The sequence below is a fragment of the Penicillium longicatenatum genome (genome assembly GCF_028827895.1).
Source record: "Penicillium longicatenatum strain IBT 33135 chromosome Unknown contig_4_segment0_segment0, whole genome shotgun sequence".
Taxonomy (NCBI): Eukaryota; Fungi; Ascomycota; class Eurotiomycetes; order Eurotiales; family Aspergillaceae; genus Penicillium; species Penicillium longicatenatum.
In genome coordinates, this window is record NW_026643122.1 from 1,717,470 (window position 1) to 1,738,004 (window position 20,535).

The 20,535-nt window shown below is 45.8% G+C and overlaps 9 protein-coding genes across 9 annotated transcripts; 4 read left to right on the forward strand and 5 right to left on the reverse strand.

Moving 5' to 3' along the window:
* Positions 1 to 600: 600 nt before the first annotated feature.
* Positions 601 to 2,418, forward strand: N7484_007462 (uncharacterized protein; the record flags this gene model as incomplete). The annotated part of the gene is made up of 1 exon (XM_057117849.1): positions 601 to 2,418. One exon carries the CDS (start codon positions 601 to 603, stop codon positions 2,416 to 2,418), a length of 1,818 nt encoding a protein of 605 aa, XP_056970884.1.
* Positions 2,419 to 2,484: 66 nt separating this feature from the next.
* Positions 2,485 to 3,588, reverse strand: N7484_007463 (Gfo/Idh/MocA family protein; the record flags this gene model as incomplete). Its single annotated transcript, XM_057117850.1, has 1 exon — positions 2,485 to 3,588. One exon carries the CDS (start codon positions 3,586 to 3,588, stop codon positions 2,485 to 2,487), a length of 1,104 nt encoding a protein of 367 aa, XP_056970885.1.
* Positions 3,589 to 3,869: 281 nt separating this feature from the next.
* Positions 3,870 to 5,035, reverse strand: N7484_007464 (SDR family NAD(P)-dependent oxidoreductase; the record flags this gene model as incomplete). The annotated part of the gene is made up of 5 exons (XM_057117851.1): positions 3,870 to 3,920; positions 3,975 to 4,023; positions 4,074 to 4,543; positions 4,610 to 4,623; positions 4,681 to 5,035. The coding sequence occupies 5 exons, from the start codon at positions 5,033 to 5,035 to the stop codon at positions 3,870 to 3,872; spliced, it is 939 nt and encodes a 312-aa protein (XP_056970886.1).
* A 2,056-nt stretch (positions 5,036 to 7,091) lies between these two features.
* Positions 7,092 to 7,633, reverse strand: N7484_007465 (uncharacterized protein; the record flags this gene model as incomplete). Its single annotated transcript, XM_057117852.1, has 3 exons — positions 7,092 to 7,392; positions 7,470 to 7,564; positions 7,610 to 7,633. 3 exons carry the CDS (start codon positions 7,631 to 7,633, stop codon positions 7,092 to 7,094), a joined length of 420 nt encoding a protein of 139 aa, XP_056970887.1.
* Positions 7,634 to 11,504: 3,871 nt separating this feature from the next.
* On the forward strand, positions 11,505 to 11,831 carry N7484_007466 (uncharacterized protein; the record flags this gene model as incomplete). The annotated part of the gene is made up of 1 exon (XM_057117853.1): positions 11,505 to 11,831. The coding sequence occupies one exon, from the start codon at positions 11,505 to 11,507 to the stop codon at positions 11,829 to 11,831; it is 327 nt and encodes a 108-aa protein (XP_056970888.1).
* Positions 11,832 to 12,826: 995 nt separating this feature from the next.
* Positions 12,827 to 13,294, forward strand: N7484_007467 (uncharacterized protein; the record flags this gene model as incomplete). The annotated part of the gene is made up of 1 exon (XM_057117854.1): positions 12,827 to 13,294. The coding sequence occupies one exon, from the start codon at positions 12,827 to 12,829 to the stop codon at positions 13,292 to 13,294; it is 468 nt and encodes a 155-aa protein (XP_056970889.1).
* A 924-nt stretch (positions 13,295 to 14,218) lies between these two features.
* Positions 14,219 to 14,749, reverse strand: N7484_007468 (uncharacterized protein; the record flags this gene model as incomplete). Its single annotated transcript, XM_057117855.1, has 3 exons — positions 14,219 to 14,272; positions 14,335 to 14,565; positions 14,621 to 14,749. 3 exons carry the CDS (start codon positions 14,747 to 14,749, stop codon positions 14,219 to 14,221), a joined length of 414 nt encoding a protein of 137 aa, XP_056970890.1.
* Positions 14,750 to 16,654: 1,905 nt separating this feature from the next.
* Positions 16,655 to 17,466, reverse strand: N7484_007469 (uncharacterized protein; the record flags this gene model as incomplete). Its single annotated transcript, XM_057117856.1, has 2 exons — positions 16,655 to 17,160; positions 17,211 to 17,466. 2 exons carry the CDS (start codon positions 17,464 to 17,466, stop codon positions 16,655 to 16,657), a joined length of 762 nt encoding a protein of 253 aa, XP_056970891.1.
* Positions 17,467 to 18,518: 1,052 nt separating this feature from the next.
* Positions 18,519 to 20,419, forward strand: N7484_007470 (putative MFS transporter; the record flags this gene model as incomplete). Its single annotated transcript, XM_057117857.1, has 6 exons — positions 18,519 to 18,752; positions 18,815 to 18,926; positions 18,982 to 19,244; positions 19,299 to 19,641; positions 19,697 to 20,015; positions 20,068 to 20,419. The coding sequence occupies 6 exons, from the start codon at positions 18,519 to 18,521 to the stop codon at positions 20,417 to 20,419; spliced, it is 1,623 nt and encodes a 540-aa protein (XP_056970892.1).
* Between the last annotated feature and the right edge of the window lie 116 nt (positions 20,420 to 20,535).

A 20,535-nucleotide genomic window follows, 5' to 3' on the forward strand; every position in this document is an offset into this window, starting at 1 on the left:
CTTTCCGGAAGTGTGGGATGTAAATTCACTCCTTCCGAGGTCATATGGGTCGTTATTTGACATTTGAATAGAAATTTGATCTTGAGACACGACATCTGAGATACGACATTTGCCTATCAAGACACCACTCCGTGACGAGATCTAGTTCACCTCCTGTCTAGAGTAGCCTAGCGCAAGTCTAGCACTAAACCGCTCTGATTATTCGCCCGTCCCATCAGAGGCTCTTCCTTGTTCGCAATTCCAGCGCAGGAGAAAAATGGGCGGTATGGAATAGTGGGCAGAAAAGAAAGTCTGACAGTACCAGGCAGTGTACCATTGCCGAGCCAGAGAGTGGAGTCTGTGGAGCTCAACTACAGATCTTCTTAGGTGGGGGTGTCTCGATAGGTAAAGTTATATGTCTCAGGATTAGACTCCTTAATTTAAATAGCGAGAAATTGCATAATGAAAAAATGGTTACTGTTGAGAACTTGGATACATATTGCTTTCAAAGAGCAAAAAGAAGAAATGAAATACCATACCTTGCTTGCATGCTGCAGCACCTACATAATCGCAGCCAATGCTGCGATAAACTGGATCAGTCTTCCATCTCACCCACGATTGATGTTCACGCCAGAACGGGTCGATGCTGTACTGAAGATGAACGAGAGCGACACTTATTACCAAGAGATCCTTGCAACACTCGCCTTAACTGCAGATACCGCGGTCGCAACGCCTTTGACTCTCAGCTCTGCCACTTCATGGTCGAGCACGATTCGCATGAATGTTGGTGCAACAGCAGGGACATACCTCTTGACCGGCGACAGCAAATACTCTGAATGGGTCGTAAACAGCATTCTACTGCTTGCAAATCTCTCTGACTGGGATCCATCCGACTTTCTGAATGCGGCAGATATTGCAATGACAGTCTCAATTGGCTATGACTGGGTATATGATATGATGACGGCTGCACAACGGACTACAATACAGTCAGCCATAGTCAACAAAGCTTTTATTCCGGCCATGAACACCTCTATTGATTCATGGAGCGAACATACCAATAATTGGGCCCAGGTCACACATGCATGCTTGATCATCGCTGCCCTGGCAATTGGAGACATCAACTCCACCCTGGCAAATGAGATCATTGAATTCTCGGTCCCCAAGCTGAATGTTTCTTTAGAGCAATATGCTCCCGATGGGGGGTGGATTGAAGGATACTCATACGGTACATATGCTGGTATATTCCTCGGTCTGATGATGAAGTCGCTGGACACCGCTTTGGGTGACGACCTAGGCATATCTGGTTTACCTGGAATGAGTGGCTTGGGAGCCTGGTTGACTCAAGGGTTTGGCCAGACTGGTGGCTTTAGCTGGGGTGATGGTGCTTGGACGTTCTCCAATGCAAACAGTTTATGGAGTGCAGGATACTGGGCTCAGCGGTTCAACAAGCCTGAATGGCTCCAAGGGATGCTTTCACGCTTCACCACCGCCCAGGCAGCAACTTTCCAAGCTTTCCTATTCTATAACTCTAGTCTCATGACGCCTAGTGTTTTGTCCACCATGCCGCTTTATGACCAGTTTACGGGTGTTGCCGGTATGACTTATCGCACATCCTGGACTGACTCGGATGGATGGTACTTTGGTTTCATGGGTGGCTTTAACGGTCGCTCACATGGCCATCTCGATGCCGGCTCCTTTGTTGTCGATTATAAGGGATATCGATGGGCGGAGCTGCTTGGGTCGGATAGCTACAGCCTGACGAATTACTTCGTTGGGTCTCGTCGCTGGACATACTATCGATGCAGGAGTGAAGGTAGTAATACGCTGAGCATTTCAAACGTTTCGCAAACTCCTCTGCAGTTTGCCAATCAGATTCCTTCGTCAAATAATTCTCTCCGATGGGTGGGCAGTTTCGATAGCTCTAGCCGGTTTGGTGTTGCCAATCTGACTCAGGCATATGCGAACGTGACAACCAGTGTCCTGCGTGGTGTTGCACTTTTAAAAGACTCTCAACTCGTTATTCGGGATGAAGTTCGCGCCACTAAGGCGATTGACATTGCTACTAGCTGGCACACAACGGCCAATATCGACATAGCGACCGACAATCAGACAGCCACATTAACACAAGACAATATCACCATGACCGTCACATTGCTGTCACCTTCCAATGCTTATCTAGAGGTCATCGATACAAATCCCTGCAATGCTTATACCCCCTGCTCCGAGGCCACCAACTCTGGCGTATACAATCTTGCTGTCCGACTGACAGGTTTGACTAAAGAGGCTGATATATTGGTTGCTCTGTCGGAAAGTGGAACTGAACTTGAAACCTTTGAATCGGCCTTGAGTGAATGGTATTCTCTGTGCATCGTGGATTGCTGGGAGTCCGCAGATTTTCAAGATCCATACTGGCTGGACGATTCTGAAGTCTATTACTAAAGCCAGTTGCATACTTCTTTTCTTCCAGTGGCGATTTTGAATAAAATCTTCCATTTTGCCTGTATGCTATCTACTCATGGTGACCCAAGATCTAGTCTGTGCTGATGTGTATAATGCATGAAATAATAATAGTAGCTTTTGCGCCGCGGTCTCGTCACAAGACACATCCATTGCTATGCCATTCTGAGATCGCCCAAAAAAGCTATCCATCTGCTTATTGAATGCAGCTTTCAGCATATCATCTTTCTGATATTTTCTATCCGAACAGATCTCATTCCGTCCCACTTTCCACCCTTGTCTCGCTTCCTTCATTAGGATATGGCCCCCAGTCGCGAATCCCAGATGTAGTGATCCATATATACCATAAATATCGATGGTCCAATCATCCAGATATCCGCTCGGCTCCCACGCATTGAAATCGAGATGAACATTCATGGTCTCATACTCCAAGATGGCCGATGCAAGATCTTCGTGGACCAGTGTGCCGACTGCTTTCTCGGGGTTTAAAATGCGACCGTTGAAGAGGTCAGGAACCCAAGAGAAGCCGCGGTGGGGCTTTTGTTCTGGCAACTTCCGAATCGAAGACACTACTTGACTCGGTAGACCAAAAAGGTCAATTACAACCTCCACAACATGACCCCCTAAGCTGTAGAAGAAACCACCTATGTTGTCTTTGTACGATTGCCAAGGCTCGGCCCCAGCGCCCCCAGGGCAGCCCCCGTGGAATCGTGCTTCAGTTATGTAGCCGAGAAGTGAGCTCTGCAAGATGTCGCGAGCAAATTTGACTGTTTCCAAATAATGCAGCTCCCAGCCAACTTCAAAGATGATGGATTTGTCTCTTATTTCTGTAGCAATGTCGTGAAACTCATCTGGGTGAGCGACGCCGGGCTTTTCAAGGAAAATGGCCTTTGCACCGCTATTGATGGCTAGACGAATGTATCGTGCGTTCTCGTTGTCCCGACCGTGGATCAAAACAGTATCAAAATCAAGGCTCAGCAACTCCATACAATTTGAGTATCTTGGACAGCCAGAATGCCGCTGCATACGGGTTGCAGTGTGTTCATCGCTGTCGTAGTAACCAATCACTGTCACGTTGTTTTCTTTGAGATAAGCAAATCGGTGAAAGATGTGTGGGTGGCTTGTTCCTAGAAGAATAGCTCGAGTTTGCATTTTTTTTGTTTTCTTCGGCGTGGCTCAAGGGAAAGAAGGAGAATTGACATGTAGATTCATTCAATATATAAGTTGACAATGGTATCATCCCACGTAGGCCACAGGGGGTCTGAGCGGAACCCGCTGTACATCGGCTATGTTTAAGCCCATGGTGTCTTAACGAAAAAGACAGGCCGAGTGCCTAAATCCACGAACCTCAGTTATTTGCAATTTTTTCTATCTTTTGCATTGGTATTCTGACCCTCGCGTTTCTCGTACTGTACGCTGCCGCCGAATTCTGATTAATTCGGATAAGAAAGCACCTTGGAGTATCCTCCATCCACCAAATATGTCTACAACGGATTAGTGAAGTGCTCGCGCCCACATAAAAAGAGATCATAACGTACCCCTCCCGTAGTAAAACCGCTTTCAAGGACGGACAAAAACTCGACCCATCTATATCTTGTCAGGTGAAAATTGAACAATTGTCTTTCCGAGCAGCTCACCTCGCAACGTCCTCCCCTTTTCCAATTCTGCCCACTGGGTGTGCCTCATGCATCGCTTCACTCTTCCCAAATCCCCACTCGGGCGCATACTCGCTTTGGAAATCCCGTTTTAAATCTTTCCGAATCGTATCGATATCGGGCATCGCTTCTTCGTCTCTTTCGGACCGCACATCAACCATCCCAGGACTAATAACATGGACTCGAATTTTAGGACCGAGGCTGACGGACATTGCCATAGATAGCCCTTCGATGCCCGCTTTTGATGCCGCATATGCTTCTCCATGCTTGCTTTGCTGGTGAGCACGACAGCTAGACATGTTGATAATCACGCCCCCTCCCGGGGATTTCTCAAGATATGGAATCGCTTGCTGAGAGACTCGGTAGGTCCCGATGAGATTCACGTTAAGAATGCGCTCAAAATCCGATATTGGAACTTCGTCCATACGAATTCCCGCACGCATATATTGGCTCTGGTGGTGATGGGTGTTAGTTTTTGGAGAATATTGCTTCGGGGATAAAGTGACAATGAGACTCACGTTTATTCCTGCATCTATTAATCACAGCCACATTAGCATTAATGAATCGCTTTGGTCAACAATCAGCTTACTGTTGATGAGAACATCGATTGTTCCAAATTCCTGGACGCACTTTAGAATAGCTTGTGCAACATCTTCCCCATTTGAAACATCCATCCGAGACCATCTGAAATTGGAAGCCATTTCTGCAGGAATAACAGAAGAAAGATGCTTCGTACAGGTAATTTCGAGAAATGATTCGTTATAGTCAGTCAAGAAGACACGGTGCCCTTTCAGCAAAAGATAGCGAGCCGTGACTCGACCAAGTCCACTGCCCGCACCGGTAAGAAAAAACACCTTAGACATGATAAATTCCGGAAGTTCGAGCTCCTTGCGATGACTCTTCGCGTTCGAAATCTGATCAAAAGTCAGGACACTCTGCGACATTCAAATTCTAACAATTTCTAACCCACCCGATTTGCTCTGAGTGATGGAAAAAAAATGATAGTTCACCTGCTTCCCCTCCATCCCACTTCTGTTACGCGGGATAAAAGATTGTGGCTGCTTTAGTTTCATTAGACTTTCTGAAATGCGGACAGCCATCTCATTGGGTACTTCGGGATTATGCAGCCGTTGCAGTCTTATCAGTAGAAAGTAACGCAAATTTCAAGTTCAGTCTCGCTTATCTCTTTTATCGAAGGCCCTTACTTCTCTTGTTATTTGGCAGAAAGAGTACATAGCATGCATGTTGCCGAAGTCATCATTAATGCTGGCATTCCATTATGCAGCGCTACGCAGTCGTAGCCAAGCGGCGGGCTAGATCTGTCATGAATTGAAATTCTTTTGGGAGGCTGATATTCTCAAGAATTATTTGCGGCCATTTGCATGTCTTCATGTGAGCGTGAGACCTATTTGGCAAGTGAGGATCGCAATATCTACTCCGTTTACTCTGAAGATATGGACGATCTTGTCACAATCGACATATTCGCGAGAGAATCTTGTATCATCAAATATTATTAGGATAACTGAATCGATTCGCCCAATAACATATGGCTGATATGAGCAAAGATACACTGTTCCGATCAGTACACCATGATTTGCGGTCGCAACCCCGCACTCCCCAAAATTGTTGGATAACGGTCACGTGGCAGACCATGGCGGGCACGTGTTGACATATATTGAAAATGACATTTCTTTCTGCTGCATCGTGCGGAACGCCTTTGCTCAAAATCAAGGACCTTTGCTGACCCAGTATTCAGGCAAGAGAGATGAAACAACCGTGTAGAGAGAAACTCACATGTCTTCTTAAGGTGACTGGGAAGAAAGAGGAGCCAGGAAGAAGACCTTCAGTTTCTCTTTGATTATACAGGACCAGGCAAGATCAGAGGAAACTTTTAGATGATAGCGGGTGATATATGACATCCATCAAAGGGAGCAACATGTCAATCACGAAGAATTTGATGGTATGACTCTGTCCGAGGGTTGATATCCGTATGAAAGCGGAAGTATAGAGAGAGGAAGCGAACGCCCAAATGGATTCTATAGCTCAATTCACAATCTGCTTCAGTGCCACATCACTATTCTGAGTCACAATTAAATCAAGTAAAGACATGGAAATGCACTTGAAATATTCAGAGAGTCCTTACGTCCTCCACGATGTGTACAATTACTATCTATGATATGGTCGGTCTGAAGTTCTGGTTACGGATTTAATATCCGCCGGGCTGTCCTGAATTAGGTGCAAGAAGAAAGTTCTCTGTGGAAGTCATTGGCTGATCCAACGCATTGTCAATCTGCTTTGCTCACGACCAGCCATTAGATACTGTAAAACTTGTGTAAGGTATGAGTTATGTACGGCTAGATTTCCGTAAACGCATACTAGGACAGCGTTGTTAATGCAAGGTGCGGTGTCAATTTGAGCAACGTGGGTCTTAAAGATCTTGAGGTCAGGCATCTAATAACAGAGGAAAAGTCAGACACCTGAAAATGAATCATATAATTTGCAAGGTTGCCATGGATCGACGCCGAATTTCAGTTTTTCGATCATCTTGAGGTGCCTTGGACTTGGTTAACCTCCCAAACCAAGAGGCTCTTCAGCGCTTGCCTGTCTAATATCGCTTTCCCTTTCTTTCGTAAATCTCCATAGTTCGATATGTAGGACGTTTTTGCTGTCTTTTGCCCGTTTCGGTAATTTGACCCAGCCTTGGCTCGCTGCGCCATTATGATCCGTCTCGAGTCGATTCGAATCCACCGTTCAGCATCTTAGAGTTCCCCTTAAACTACTATTTTATCCCTGCTCTCCATCAGGATATGTTCTTTTTTCAATTTTACTTGTCCTCTCCTAATCATTATCAAAAACAGTGAAATTTAGGAGATACCAGAGCTAACAGTTATAGAGCAGCAAGAGCACAAGAGACAGAGACGCACAACATTGCAAAGAAAACACTATAGGCCTAGGTTCCGGGAAAGTAAAAGTATCTTGTCCTCAAAAAAGCTCATAAAATCAGTATTTCCACACCAGGTGCAGGAAATCACCACCTCGGCCCCCATTGATATCATTTGACATGCCCTCGAACCCAAGGCCTCGCAAAGTATCCCAGCTCACTTGGTCTTTGCGACGGAGAACTTGAACATTCGTTATCTTTTTAGCACCATCAGTGCGCCAGGCTAGATAACGGAACTGGCCTCCTGCTCCAGAAGCAAGGTCACGGCGGCCATTGTCCTGCTGATCCTGGATGTCAACTGCGATTTGGGAAATCGCACTCGGCTCGTGATTATGGAAGTTTGCAATAAGCCAAACAAATCTGTGTATAGGATTAGTCATCTATTTCCATATAATTCAAAAGAACATCAAAATTTTGAATGTGGTGGGCGGACATACTTCCCGCCAAATCCACCATTGATATCAGCACCATTCCCGTCAACAACCGAGATTATGTTTGAAGGCTTTGAACTTTCATCATCTCCGATGTGAGCCTATCTATATTAGCAGATGAAAAGTCGAATGCGTGAGATATTTACAAAAATTTGACCAAGATAACCCATTTTGAAGAGGACCTCGGAGTTTTCGAGTGAGTAAGCTTGGAAACAAAATACTTTCAAACTGATTTTGATGTTCTGTTACTATTCTGTTGATATGAAAGAAACTGGCGACGGGGGAGGGTAAAGATCTCCTTTAATAATTTTCTGTATTTCACAGATAATGAGAGTAACTTCGGCGAAGCCAAAATGGTGTCGTCGGAGTTGCCGATGAAGCCAGCTGTGGACTAGCCGTACATAGCTTGAGGCTGTTTATCATGTCAATGTGATATTACCACATTTATTGGCAAAGGACACCATACTGACCAACTGAGTTGCAGGTGAACATATTCTAAGGCGTGAGTACACTATACAGACTGTCATCATCAGCAGACATGGTTTTCATAAGCGTCGTTGTATCAGTGAAATTTAGTCTAGCTAAATCAAAAGCTTTGAAGCTCTGAAGGCCCATTCTATTTGAAGAGACTGATGGTTGCGGAGATAAATCTGGTCATAGAGAAAAACACAGGCTCTATGTTATTGACCGCACCTTCAATCAAACTCTAGATTGACAAAGAATTACAATATTTCACAAATCCAACATTTTACCGCTCACCTAATAAAAACAGTAGGTGGGCTTCCTTGGCAGCTGCACGAAGGCTTACTGAGTGCATTATACGGGTGTTGACCTTCGATTTCTCCCAGGTGATGCTGAGAGATATACGAGAAATTCTTGGCTACTGAAGAGAGGAACGATGAGTCCAAGAGGGGTATGCACCTCCGTAACCTTTAAGAAATGTCATAATCGCTTCAATATGCCTTGGTAGCGCGACTATGATGTAGTTCTGGCTATTTACATGATTTTATAGCCTTGCCGCCCCAAATATCTCTGTACCGCAGGTCTGACTCGATAGAATTCTCGATGTTAATTAGAGATAGCGAGGCCTTCTGTAAAGTCTGAGCAATAGCATCGATGATTGATGGTAACATGGATGTTACTACCCCTCTGCCAAGACTCCAAGACTGGTCGGATTGGGTGCACTGCAGCCCCTGCCAGCCTAACCAAGCGCTTGGTTACTATGCACTATATTCCCTTAATTTGACCAAAGTCATCAGTGGGTGATGTAAGCTTAATTGAAGGCAGGGTCCTCTCCTCTAGCGTGGAAGATTCAGATGTTTTTATGGAGTCAAAATAACGGTTGTGATCCTGAATCCTCGAGTCACAGAAAGATCTCTAAAATTGAAAACTCAAGGTTTGCTTTAATACACGAAGATAAAGTACAAATTAGATGAAACTAGTATGAGTCATCGATCTGATTATTTCTGTAATAATCAAATGTGAATCCATAAACAGCATTTTGTGAGGGGGTCACCTAACAACGGAGAATCGGGCATGAGTGGCGCCTTTGTCGTGGCCCTTTCCAAGGTTTCGGATAACTCCGGGCGAGCATTTATTGGGGTTATTGTGAGTTTTTCTCATGTCCCTATTGTGAGTTGAGTTGTGTTTTGTGTATTGTTGCGCACGGAATGGGAGAGTTTGATGAACCTCACGCAGGGCATAAGTAGACACTGTACTAGATCAATGTTACTGTTAGAATAAGAGCAGAATTGTGATAATGATATCAGAACAAAGCAGTATCGGCGTAAAAGATTGGGGAAAGATCAGAGGAGACTCGCCCAAGCCGAGGGAAGGAAAAGAAGCACACCAGTAATGGTGGGCAGAAGGAATGAAGCGAACAGAAAGCAATTGTATTGTGATATGGAGAAAAGAGAAGAAAAGCAAGGAAAAACAAGAGACAAGCACTGATCTAGGCAACTAGAGAGTATCACCTGACCTCTCAACAAGTAGCATCAATGGACTGTATGGAAGGCGACAAGGAAGGAAGAAGAAGAGTCTTAAAGTAAGGCTTAAGTAGTCAGAGGAAGGCATTAGTTCTTTAAGAGACCCAACAATTACCCATACACTATAAGGGACTAGGTATGGATACATTATCGTTGACAAGAGACTGACCCTAAATGATGAGGGCGGATGCAGATGGAAGTCATGCAAAGCTGGCCCCTTCGGCAGCGTTATGTTGTGTCTGCTGCTAAGCTACGCCGCCATCTCGCCCTCTGCCACCATGACAATATTCACCATATATGAGAACTACCAAATTTACTGGCCAGGGACATGCTCATTAAAGTGGGAATTAATTTCCCTCATCACCGAACAAAAGTCCCAGGTCACATTTTGGTAACTAATCCACGCATGGAAATTTTCAACTGACAAATTGTCTCCGATTTAGTCTACCAAGTGTCAGAAATAGTATTCAAATGATCCACAAAAAGCTTGAGAGTTCCTCGTAGCCACCTCTACGTTCATAGGGTTAGCAAAAGCATGTATGATCCGAACATAGAGGGTCGAAATTGTAAGTTTTGGTAGGTTTACAACATATATTAGGATTCAGATCGATATCTTCACAGCATCTAAATAGTATGCATTTTGTCACGTTATAGCTATCTGTTGCCTACATGTCTGAAAGCCATTAAAGACATAGAATACCGTTGAGTTGACAAAGGCAAGTTCCTATGATGTGAAGCTAGACCCTTTTCAATTCAAAAACGCCTGGTTCGATCGATCGATTCATTGAAATATGGGCAGTGGCTGATGCTAATATTGGTCTTGGCAGCGGCGGAATTGTTTGCAAAAACCACACTTTTGGCAACAAGGCCAACCGATTTGACCAAATCAAAGCTCATTGTTGTTGCTTAAGCTTGAAGCTCATACAACTACCAAGCTCGCACTAGATAGTGATGACTGGTGACACGCCTATATGGAAGGAATCAGCATGGGCGGGGAGAGACAGTGCGTTTCACGTGGTCTGACTAAGCCACGGCGAATGATTTTTCTTGAAAGATGATCATTGGATCACTATTCGGGACTGAAAAATCCAAGTCTCTTAGCAGAAATCATCGATGCCAATGGATTTACCGCTCTTGGAGCAGACATAGGTGCTTGGTCATTGAAGAGAGAGAGAGTTCCAAACAACCTCGCAACTGGCCTAGTGGGAAAGGCGGTGTAGCAACAATCGCCGCTCCGGTAATGCCACACGCACCGTGTTGATCACATGACGATTGTTGTGCACTTGCTCTTCTTGCCCTGTTAGTATTCGCTCGACTATTGGACGCAGGTAATGTGGCTTCCCTGCGAACAAATTATCTCCGGGCACCTCCGGAATCGGGTTTGGATCGGGTTTGGATCGCCCGGCTGGGCTTAGTGTCAAAATGCCCGATGGACAAGATGCAAATCTTGCAGGCTGGCGCGACCAGCGAGTCGCTCGTCTCTGCTTGAGCGCTATTTGTTTACTCGGTTTCCTTACTCAAATAGAAAATCCACAAGAAAGTAGTCGGAACTTGGATTCTTCGAGATTTGTTTACACGTGGTCTGGCCCAGTCGACTATACCGATTGAAGCTAGTGCAAATTCATGGCTGTTAAAAGGGTCCAGCATTGGGAGGTCAGCCACCCCCTGGGATGTCGGGCGCTCGCGGGGATTGGTGCAACCTATGTATGCCCAAGGTGGATTTAGTCCCTGAATGTCTCTTGAAGCTCTCATAGGTGCACCTCGTAGGGGAATCCCTGAAATGTCTCACGCTAGACCATCAGAATCTGTTCGATTTAGTTAGATCGATCAGATAGATCCCTTTGGGGCCTTGGAATCGGTTAAGTTTACCATTCTAGAATGTCTAAATCATCGCTTCTTCTTATCCTTGGACAGAATCTCAGCCGCAGTGGTGCTAGTCATATTCAATAAGCCGCCCACAAAAGTTCCGTGTCATGCGCGTGTATTTGATCTCGGCCGTCGCGCACTTGGAAAGCTTGGTATTCTCTTTGCAAAAACTTCATAACAAACTGAGATCATGGCTGGCGTTATATCATTATTCTTGGCAAAATCTCTGCTCTGGTCCCTGGCGTCTGCTGATGCGTCAAACCCGAACCCCGATGGTGAAGGCTGTGTCGACCCAAGCGGCTATCTTCAATGTTATGAGAGCAATGTGAATACGCTTACGGCCTGTATGACTTATGCGAAGGATACTTGCGAGGAAGATGTCTACACAACATGCGTCCTGGCATGTGGGAATGCCCAGTTGGCCGCGAATATTGGCTGTTGGTTGACCAGCTGCTGGAATGAAGTTCGATGTATCCAACCTCTCCAACATTTCTTCACTAGCAAGGATTTACTGTAGATGTATTCATGCGCATATCAAGAAACGGCCCTACAATTAGACCTGTGCATATCCCATGGGATTAGAAATTTGGGATGGGAATCCCACTTATGTAATCTGGGATTCCCACTTATGTAAGCCCCATGGGATCGCAGCATTTGGGATTTGGTGCGAAATCTATTTCCCATGGGAATCCCATAGAACGGCGCTAGCTATATTAGGCCATATCATGTGATTGCATAACTTTTTGGTAATTTTAGATGTTTTGATTATGTATTGAACAGTAGGGTAAAGGGTAGTGACTCATTACTTTTTCAATTTATAGACTCAGTTGGCTTTATAGAAAAATCATTTTAAATTAAATAACCTGTAATATAAACGATGTTAAAACAAGAGAAATTACAAACTTCGTCAACATTATTTTATACATACCTAAAAAGGAAAGGCTAAACATTTTATACAGTTATGGGAATTTCTTGGGATCCTATTCCCATGCCAAGTAACCCATGGGAATCCAATCCCACTTATGTAAGACTCATGGGATCTTGGCATTTGGGATCTGGTGTGAGATTAATTCCCATGGGAACCAGTTTGCACAGGTCTACCTACAATACCTCAATGGCGCAGATCGAACCCAAGGCTCTCAAATTCCTTATTACCCTGCACCGGATAATGCGCCTGGTGGATGCGGTAAGAAAGAATGACTCTCGTCGCTGGTGTTAATAACCTCAATTCACCTTCTAACGAGTTGGTTCAATACAGTGTGTAACTTAGGTTATATGTGGGGAAATTTCACCGAGACCTATGCTCTAAATGCTCCTTGCGAGGACTACGCCATGGATGATCCTGTTTCCGAGACGGCTAGCTGTCAGTGCTGCTGGGATTCGTCCTTTTTGTCCGAATAAGTGATAAGCATCACGCTCTCCGTCGAGACAATCTGGTTGATTTAATCAATTGTGTACAGGTTTATCGAGTGGTGTCCCACCAACGACCTCTCCGTTATCGATATTGACCTAATGTTGGAAACCTCCCAGAGTGGTTACAATAAGTCCGCGTCTGACGAGTGCTCTATTCTTTCTGAACCTAGCCAATGCGTTTCCTCTTTCACCTTGGACACCGGCGCGTCTACATGGTACAATCCAGTTCAACTTCCCTCGGGCTTTCCTGGAACAGCACCTCTATCAGATACTACTGATGCCGGGAGCATTACTAGTGCTCCAGATCCATACACGTTCTCGATTTTCCCAAGCTATGTCACCGTCATTACCCCAGCTCCATTTAACGAGAAGAACGTCGAGGCAACAAGCTCAGAAACTGTTGTCGGAACGGCAGCGACTGCCACGGGAGAGAGCACTTCTTTGCCCAGCACTAGCAAGGGGGCTGCAAGAAATCTTGTATCTCCTATGAGCACCGACGTAGGTATCTGGGGTCTGCTTTTGTACATAATTGCCTGTACTCTCTTTGGTGCAGCTTTGATTGCATAAAGTTTCGGATTATGGCCACTTCATCAATCTGCTCCTTGGAACAGGTCTTCAGCCAGTTTAGCTCCCGAAATATGTCATGAATTCAATTTCGGTTTTTTTTTCTTTTCGACCCATAGATAAGAGCTACCACCGCGCTCTTGAAATTACCTCTAAATCGAAACCTCAGATCTTTGTAACTCTGGGAGCACGGGGAATGGTGTAATTAAATGATTCTTTTGCAATTATCAACGGGGTCTCCATAGTAAATGCTCATGGCAATATATTTATAAGGCAATTATACCGAGCACTTCTATCAGACTGCTCCCCAACCGGCCGTAAAGGGCACTGCATGCACTGGCGATATTGCATTAATATGGAAACATCCCTAATACCAATCAAAAAAGTATGAAAGGTTCCTCAAATCATCGCTAGCCCTATGAGATCAGGCGGAAGCCTTTCAACTTTCAACGCGCATTCGAAAACCAGAAAGATTTACACTTCAATCACCATTTCCCAAACACCGCTGTGGCTTTTGTAATCTCCAACTTTTTGAAATGCTTTACTTTGCTTTTAAAGATGAATATTACAGTGTAGCTACAATAGCGCAGGCCTAGATCTTTTCTCTCACACGAGTTCTTGGCCTCATGTATAATAAGACAGGATTGCCAGGCCGCGTTTGGAAGAATAGTTGGGCAAGCCACCGATGAATATATATGGAGGATAAGCCCGTGTTCTCATGCTCCAAGTACTGTTCCTGTTCCCAGGTAATTGAAATCGAGGTTGAAAGTGAGATGTGTTCCTATATTTGCGTTCCATTAGACATTCACAAAATCTATATGCTTGCACTATTTCCAGCAACATATTACATGCAATGCGAAGACAAAGACAAAGAATACAAAGTCACATAATTGGCTATCCTTGTAAATGGCAAGAGTAACCATCTACTTAACTGATGACAATAGTCTCGTTCAGAGCCTGCACATAGGGTTGTGGACCAGCCTGGTGAAATTCAAGAAATATTAGCCCCGAGAAAACACGTATTGGTAGTAGACAACACTCACTCCGACAAGATAAAAATGGGCCACGTTGAGCTGGTGGTTCCCTGCTGGAAAGGTGGAAGGAACAGTGATAGTGTAGTTCTGGTAAGGCGGCATGTAGGTCTCATGGTACACTGGATCGAATGGACCGTTGTAAAGGATAGTACCAACGGCTTCGCTGGCAGGCCAGCAACCGTAAGTACAATCGGCAATGCCGATTACAACGGCAACTTCCCTAGAAGCGGAAGCAGTATTCTATAATTCAATTAGAAATTTGGGCGCAGAAGATATAATAGCTTGGTCAGCATACTGGGCGCTGGACTTGAACAATGAGGTCGTCACCAGGAGCGACAGTCTGGCCGGCCTTGGGAAGTCCGATCAGAGCATTCTGAGCCAGAGCAAGACCGCAAAATACAGCAAGAGAGTAGATAGACTTCATGGTAATATTGGATGCAAGCAACGGGGATAGTTCTGTACTAAGCAAGTGTAATGCGACGTGAAGGTGGTTCGAATCATTCAATTCAGGGTAGGATCTGGGGGTTTTATACTCTCTCTTTCCTGAGCCCAGCCCTTGTATATCCACAAAGTGGATGCAGGAAGGATTCAAAGGATCGTTAGCTCGATAACAGTGATTCGACGAGTTTCACGGATCTCGAAGCCATGCCTCGGAACGAAATTTCGGTTACATGCGAGACCCTCTATTAATTGGAGCTAAAAGCTCTTGGGACCACCAATCGATCTATTCTATCTAGGGTCCATGGAGGATCCATGACCCTTGTTCCATACTACAATGAATCAGCAATTTCAATCTTTGATTGTCCACAACAGAATCCTAGAAATTTTTGGGAGGTCTACAGGAGAGTCGGCGGGAACTGCAGAAAAGGTCGATATTCAAGGGACAAGTCTACGAGATGTGGTTGTGCATGGTGATGTGAAACAGAAGGAAGGAGTCTAAGGGACTAGTCCAGCGTTAGCGCTCACATATTTAGGGGCCGTTAGCCTTGAGCCCCGGGGGCCACATTGCAGACCATAAACCCCAAACAATTATACACTCTCTTGCATGCATAACTATTTCCTAGTCCCCACTTCATCCGCTGTTGTGCAACACAGAATATAGCATCCACGATGTAACGTAAATCGCTCTGGTCGGTTTCTCCGGAAATTTCGTTACAGCAACGGACTGTGTTAAATCTCAACTAATTGGTGTAGAGAGTGCAAATCACCGTGATATGCATTCTTGGCAGTGTTCAGTGGAAATGTGTATACTGGCTATTCTTTCGGAAGTACCGTTCTCTGGCCAGAAGCGCTGCGCGGTCAGGTGATCCAGACTACGTGTCAGTATATTAGATGATGTAAGCTAGCTAGATCACATAATCTTAGTCAGCACACACATAAAATGGGTGCGCAGAGATAGTAGAATGGACAGACAGATGCAGATACTCGGACGGACACCCATTGGTCGCTGTTCCACCGCCCTGATTACGTATACAGACACTACGCCGTGGTTAGGAAATAATTCTCACCCCACCATTCTCCAAAATCTTCATGTATAAGACTATGTATGAATAAGCAACAAAACAATCTGTCAGAAGCAAAAACACACAACATTCTGCGTATGTTGGTGCTCACCTAACGCCCATGGCAGCGTGGGCGGCTCGCCGCTTTTTTAAACCCTCTTTAGAGCATTCCGGGTACTTCTTCGCCCACCTGAATATTCTTCACCTGAACGTCCCCTCACGTGACCATGCGCCTTAAATGGTCCTAGATAGCCCTATAGTCCAAGCTCAGCTTCATTTACACCTATCACTAGCTTTTCCGGCTGATCTCATCTCCGGTTCTAACGGAAATATCTGCTCGACAAGGGAGGAGTCTTCCGCGTATAATTTATCCCATTTCGAAAGCAGCGCTTCCGGTATTTCCCAAGCATTCTGTGGGTCATGTAACCACAGCCGAAGGAGATGGCGCCTGTGCGGCATGAGTTGATAATGTCCATTATTTCCGAAAAATAAACTCACCTTTGTTTGAAACTATCGGTATAGCTGTTTCTCGCATGTAACATACTCAAATTATTGAGAAACTGCATGTCGCCCTTCAGTAGCGGCATAGCCACGTGAAATTGTTCAGCCAGGAAGTGGAGCATGTCCAGGACCTCAGCCTGCGTGGTCGACAGTTTATTCGAATGCGTCCATGCCCCAAATCCAGAAAAGGACCGACGAGAGAAATGAAAGAGTATTCTTTCAGGTGCTGAGGCGGATAGAGGTTGATGGTAAATCAATGGCCGACGGATGATATGGCCTTGTCTCTTGGAACTAGATCGACTGCTGTGTAAGCTCAACGTCAAGTTTCAAGAAATGAACACAGACCTTGGAATGGGCCAGTCGCTCGCTAGTACTTTCACCAGGTCCGGTCGCAATTTCGCAAGCTCGTTATAAACTCGCCAGCCGCTAGCAAGAAGACTCTCCCCGCCTTCTACGGGCTCTTCCATCGCAAACAAGGAGACGATGTCACCTGTGTCGGTGTGGAAGATCACCTCCCCATCTGTATATGCGGGGAGAATTGCAGAGCCTGGGTCGACAGAAGAGCTAAAGTCTGTTATGTGCGCAAGCATGACATCTGCAGGATCCTCATTGTACCGATGGTCTTGGCGCCCACGGATGGAGGCTATGTGAGATGACAGGCCAACATAGATGATGACATTCTCTTCGCGAGAATATTCATCCACAGGAATCCCGCGCACCAGAGAGAATCCCGTTCTTTTGTGTATGTTTTCTGACACAGCTCGGAGGATGGGGTGGAGAGATGGAAGTGGGAAGGTAGTTGGATTGAGTGACATGAGAGGTTTGCTGAGAGCTGACCCGAATTTAGCTCTTCGACTGTATATTCTTGAATCGTTGTCTTACTTTTGAAATATTGCAGTGCTTCATGGATCTCTTTTAGATTATCGCTATTCAATTTCAAGATGCATCTTTCATCATCCACAAATCCGCGCTCATCAAGGCCGATACTGTCGGAATCCCACACCATTTCCGAGGACAGCCGAGCTGGGAAGCCCTCCGGGAGACAAGCCCCCGGGATTATATTCTTGGATATTGCCTGTTGTGTATCATAATTGACACGATCCGGAATGTAGGGAATATTCTCAACGTAGTCTCCCATGCTGTCGCCACAGATCATATAAATGAGTTCAAGTCAAAAAAGTGCCTTGGAGACTGACCTGGAGGGCCCTGTGGGGGAGGAGTGACGCCATTCCATCACTAAAAGCCTTAGAATATTCTGCTTTGTGCGGAGAGCTGTACTGGTGGTAGCTACTGCGAGTGAACATGGATCCTGATAGGGAGGATAACGGAGGTTTAGAAGGCCTGAAAGCAGACATTGTGTGAAAGTGGAATATGGTTCACGGGTGCGACATGGAAAAGGAAGAAGATCTACCACGAATGGGTATTGTATTGTTCCAGGGCTGAGTCATAGCATCCATTTTTGGATTGATCCAAGTCGAATGATCATCGATCATCATTAACTATTTCGACCCCTTATGATAATAATAAGATGGTCGAAATTATTTCCTCATTCGGCGACTTTTGTCACAGAAGATATATACTGTACATACTGGGCCAGGCAAATGCTCATAGCGAGAATATTTGCTGGCGTGGGTCTATATTCGGATCAGATAAAACCATGAATCAAACGAAATCACCAGTGGAGTTCACCAAGAACTATGCCACACCAATTAAAAACCAAGATCAAAAGTTGTCTCGACATGGACAAAGGACCTCCCGCTCCGCCGGACATTCCTTGGCACTAAGGATCAAGAAAAGAATTTCCGATAATCCTCCGAGCACATGAGCTAGGTTGGAAAGACAGCGCGGAATTTACCCATTTGGATAACGGGCCGGGCTCAACCATCTTATCAGATCATTACCCACAACGCGAGCCGGAAACCACCCAGTCCTGACCCCATTTTTACGTACACGATTCCATGAGCAATAGATTCCCGGCTTTCGGTGTGGTGATATAGGTTGTTCGGACATTCGGACGGCGCCCGTTATCTGATTTTATGGACCCACCAGGCGCGTTGGTTCTTGGCTCTCCTTTTGTTTGGCTGTTGGTTTTGTTTGAACGCCGAGTGATTTGTCCTATAAACAGTCGTGTAGCCTGCTCCATGCGTTGTCGCTATTTCAATGCTCAGCTATTCGCATACCGGTCTCAACATGGCGAACAAAGAATTATTCTCCAAATCAGCTTTGGACGAGGTATCTGGACCTCTGCCTGATAACCCGGAAGGATCGGAGACGAAGGAAGTCTGCAAATCCGAGTCTAATAATGGTAAAAGGCCACCTCCTTTGAAGGCGCGTCTGTTCGCGGTCGCCCTGATCGCATGCATCAGTTTTGGTTCGCACTGGAGTTCTGGCGTGACTAGTGCCATGAAGAGCACCATTAAAAAGGTAAAGTAACAAATGGATCCAGCTGGTAAATGGTCGCAAACTAACGTAAAATTTCTACCTAGAAAATGGATATCGACAACGTTCAGTTCGCGCTGCTGGAAGCAAGTGAAGACTTCATGGCTACTGTCCTCCTTCTGCCTAGTGGTTTACTTACCGACCGTGTTGGAGGTGCTGGTATGTGCTTTAGCGCCTGGTATACACGGCAAACAAAGTCTAACAATAAGACTAGAAATGATCGTTTACGGAAACATCGTCTACACCATCGGGTCTATCCTAGTCGCAGCTGCGGCAACGGTGCGATCGTTCAAATTTATGATTGGAGGTAGAATTATTCTGGCTTTCGGTGATATTGCAACACAGATTGCGCAGTATAAGATGTTCTCGTCTTGGTTTGCGCCGAGCAATGGGTTCGCATCGACTCTGGCATTTGAGTTGGCTATTGGCAAAGTCGGTGGGTTTATTGGCAAGTCTACTGCCAACATTATCGCCACGGTAAGTTGGATGAGCCCAAAGGTCATTTAAATCCAACACTGCTGACGGCAACAGAACACGGGAAACTTCGCCTGGTCGTTCTGGACTTCTGTTTTCATGAACCTCTTCACTAATGCGGCCACCGCGGTGTTCTGGTTATTCGGTAAATATAGCGAGCGAAACTTCAGTGGGCGGCGGGACAATGCGACGAATGAACAGCTTACGGAGAAGAACAAGAAATTCGAGCTGCAAAAAGTGTTCGAACTTCCGTGGATGTTTTGGGCAGTTCTGGCGTTTTCGCTTTTCCAGACTAGCACTGCTTCGGCTTTCAGCACAAACGTCACGGAACTGGCCGAGCAACGGTTTGATGTCAGTTCCATCGACGCAGGATGGTACAGCTCGTTGTCAGAGTATGCGGGTAGGAATTCCTATTCGGCCTCTAGATAGCTATTCGGTACTGACCCAGTCCTTAGGTTGCCTGTTGGTCCCAATCTTAGGTGTGTTTATCGATGTTCTTGGACACCGAGCATCTGTTAGTACGTCACATTCCACCTCCAATGTCAGCGCAATCATTGACCTTGAAACAGTGTTCACTTGCGGACTTGGAATGCTGCTCAGCATGGCCCTTCTCAACTTTACCCCGTCTAAAGCTGGCACTGGGGCATCTTTCGGCATCTATGCCATCGCGATGTCATTCGGCCCGACATCTGTTATCGACGGTATCCGCACGACTCTCTGGAACCAGTCCGTGTTTGGGTCGGCTTATTCCCTCAAGGTCACAATGAATAACGCGTGAGTGTTGAATGGCACCCTATTCGCCAGAGATTCCACTGACCAGGAGTAGCATGAGCATCATTCTTCGTATCATAACGGGTGCCCTCCAAGATGCCGATAACAACTCTTATGATCGTGTGGTGCAGGTGTACCTCTTCATGGCTGCCGGGTCACTGGTTGTCGGAAGCGCCCTTCTGGTCGGATCAATCGTGAGCCAGTACCTGGCGCCACTCCAATGGACTCGTCAGAAGAGACTAATGTCGGGTGCCGCGATCATCCAAGCCAACAAGGAGCGCGCCCTAGTGACGCATGCCGAGCGAACCCGAGTAATTTCAATCGGCTGTTTTGGAGCGCTAATGTTAGTGACAGTGGGCGGATGGGTGGCGTATATTTGGGGAGCCATCACCGGCCATAATTCTTAGAAGTCATTAGATTCAAGACCCAATGTATTGGTACCTCGTGGGGTGATCAGCCATTAGCAAAGATGCTTATTCCGGGTATCGGTACGCGCTCGGAAAAGTCGCCACCGCCACTTGCG